Below are 2,500 nucleotides of genomic sequence, written 5' to 3'. Positions count from 1 at the left end.
GAATCAGTTACCTCATCAATCAGTCAGTGAGACAATTAAAATGAAGAGGTTAATTCACGAGAGTTTATAGAAGACAATTAAACTAGGTTCACGTGACAATGAATTTATCATCGAAGTAGATGAAGGTAAATTAAGAGTTGTAAGAAATATTTGTGAGCTGACGTTTAAAGCGTTAGCCGTTCATCAAATAGGCCATTTTCGAAATATCAAATATTCAGCTTGATAGTGAGGCAGTGAGAACAAAAACAATAGAAACACGTTGGAATGAATGTGAAAAATATTTACATATCACCCACTTTCCTTTGTCTTTGTCCTCTAAACCTCTCTTTCAAACTGAATTTTAATATATCGAAAAAGACCTATTGATGAATTGTGGCTTGTTAGTGGTTCATGTAGGAGTTGAAGGAGATAGACAGTTACTGAGTTACTCAGATAGATACACAGTCAGCCAGTTAGGTATATAGTCAACCAGACGTTCATTCAGTGCTTCAGGGCCCAGTTGTTCAAAAGGTCGTCATACTTCTTGCCAGGATGGTGTAGAGCCTACCAGTCGAATTGTGCCCTACAGTCTTGAGCGAGGCGGGGGGCATTGCCCAACACTAGGTCGACTTGCCAGAGGTTTCAGCAGACAACATCCTGGCAGCTGGTGTAAGGGTGTCTGCGGGCACAAAGCCAGCCAGCGGCTGGCTCTAGTAGGATGGTTTGGCGGTAGCGGGAGGATGTGGCCAAGCCAGTGAACACATCGCTGGGCTGCAAGGTGCAGGATATTGGGTTGGCCAGTTGTGTTGAGGAGCTGCTCATTGGACGAACCAGCATACACCGTCGATGGATCTGAGGGCCCTCAGAGTAGAAGCCTGAGTAGAAGCCACGGAGTTTTGCTGCTGGGTTAGAGGCCAGGTCTCAGCTCCATAAAAAAGGACAGAGAGGACGGCGGCGTTGAGAGAGAGATGTCGGGGCACATCCAAAGAGTTTTCTAAGGCTCCTCATAACACCTGACGCCAAACTGCGCCTGTGGATTACTTTCATCTCCAGCTCTCAGTTGTTGCAGACCTCCGAAACCCGGTAAACAACGGACTGGGTCCTGATGGGGATGGAAGGTGGATGAGGTCCGTCGCCTACATGTATCACCTTCGTCTTGGACCAGTTTACCTTGAGTCCAAGCCGGTTTTCCTTTTCCCCGAATGCCAGAAAAGCATTTTTCAGATCGTCGAGGGTGTTGCAGAAGAGAGTCGTGTCGTCAGCATAGTCTCGATCAGAGAGATGGTAATCACCGAGCTTGATTCCCAGGACGTGCTTGCAAACTGCCATCATTAGGTGGTCAGTGATGCAGTTGAGGAGGGCTGGCAGGGCAGTGCAGCTCTGGCAGACTCCGGCATCGATCGGGAACCAGGATGACTCCTTGCCTTTGATGCGAACACAACTCTCAGCATTGTCATGGAGCTTGGTGAAGAGCTGGAGCAGCTTGGGTGGAATGCCCAGAAGCTGTAGGATATTCCAGAGGGTTGGTCTGTCTATAGTATCTAGGGCGGCTTTGAGGTCAAAGAAAGCGATGTAGAGTTCGAAAGGTGCATAACGCTATCCAACGGATTAATCACTATCCATTGAATAGCACTATTGGTTTTGCTATGACTTATCCACTGGATAGCGATTTATCTGGCAGATAGCGCTATCCTTCGCTTGAACAAATGGGGCTTGTTAGGCATACAGCCAGAGATTCAGTCACTCACCTGGTATGTTACAAAGTTATAGATCAAATCAACCAAGATGTCAGGCAAATTATTTGAGTTGTGCCCTTGAAATTTAATCGTTTATTTTTTCTATCATTACAGTGTGCTAAGAACCTTTATTTACGATCCCCTGGTGGAATGGCAAAGGACCAAAGGAAGGGAATCACTTGCTGAAGCTTCTAAAACTGGAGAAGTTACCAACGAGGAGGTTTGTCCATGCAGAAATATAAGATTTTTTTTTTCAAGATTATCACCAATTAGTGCGGAAATTATGGCGTGACAAATTTTGGTATGATGCGCAACAATTCGAAGTATTTTTCACAAAGGGAAATGAGATTCTTCGTTTCACAAACTTTCAGTTATCACGCAGATCTTTACTACCTCTAATTTCATTTTATTAAAAACTGAACTACGGATATCAGATTTCCAGCATTTTCATTGGCTCGCCGAACACAGGCTATCAGTTCATATACCTGCTCTACCTACAGAAGCCGTTTTGGGCCGAATTTCACCGAGGCAAAAATCGTTGCTTTAGTCAACAGTGCTACCCCCGGGAACACCAAAAAAGCCTGGGGTTTTTAATAAAACAATTATTCTACTCGGGCTTGCTGGATATAAAGTGATTATATTGGTTATCTATCACTTCATATCCAGCGCGCCCTCGCAGAATAATTGTTAAATATCGGTTTAGGACACAGCTTTATCGTGTTTAGGGTTAGGCTTTATTGTTTGGGCAGTTATGGCCAAAAATTGCAAGGAAAGGAAAGGAAAGG

At 44.6% G+C, this 2,500-nt stretch overlaps 1 protein-coding gene across 1 annotated transcript in view; it reads left to right on the top strand.

Annotated features, from left to right (window-relative positions):
* The window catches only part of LOC138003486 (serine/threonine-protein kinase ATR-like), a 118,266-nt gene that overhangs the window by 113,207 nt on the left and 2,559 nt on the right, over nt 1-2,500 (top strand). The window contains exon 58 of the mRNA XM_068849583.1: nt 1,830-1,935. Within this exon, the coding sequence (XP_068705684.1) occupies nt 1,830-1,935 (106 nt within the window). The remainder of the gene's footprint in view (nt 1-1,829; nt 1,936-2,500) is intronic.

Source organism: Montipora foliosa, chromosome 5, assembly GCF_036669935.1.
Source record: "Montipora foliosa isolate CH-2021 chromosome 5, ASM3666993v2, whole genome shotgun sequence".
In the NCBI taxonomy this organism is placed as follows: domain Eukaryota; kingdom Metazoa; phylum Cnidaria; class Anthozoa; order Scleractinia; family Acroporidae; genus Montipora; species Montipora foliosa.
The sequence above is the reverse complement of the archived record's forward strand: the minus strand, read 5'-3'. Positions and strand labels throughout refer to the sequence as shown.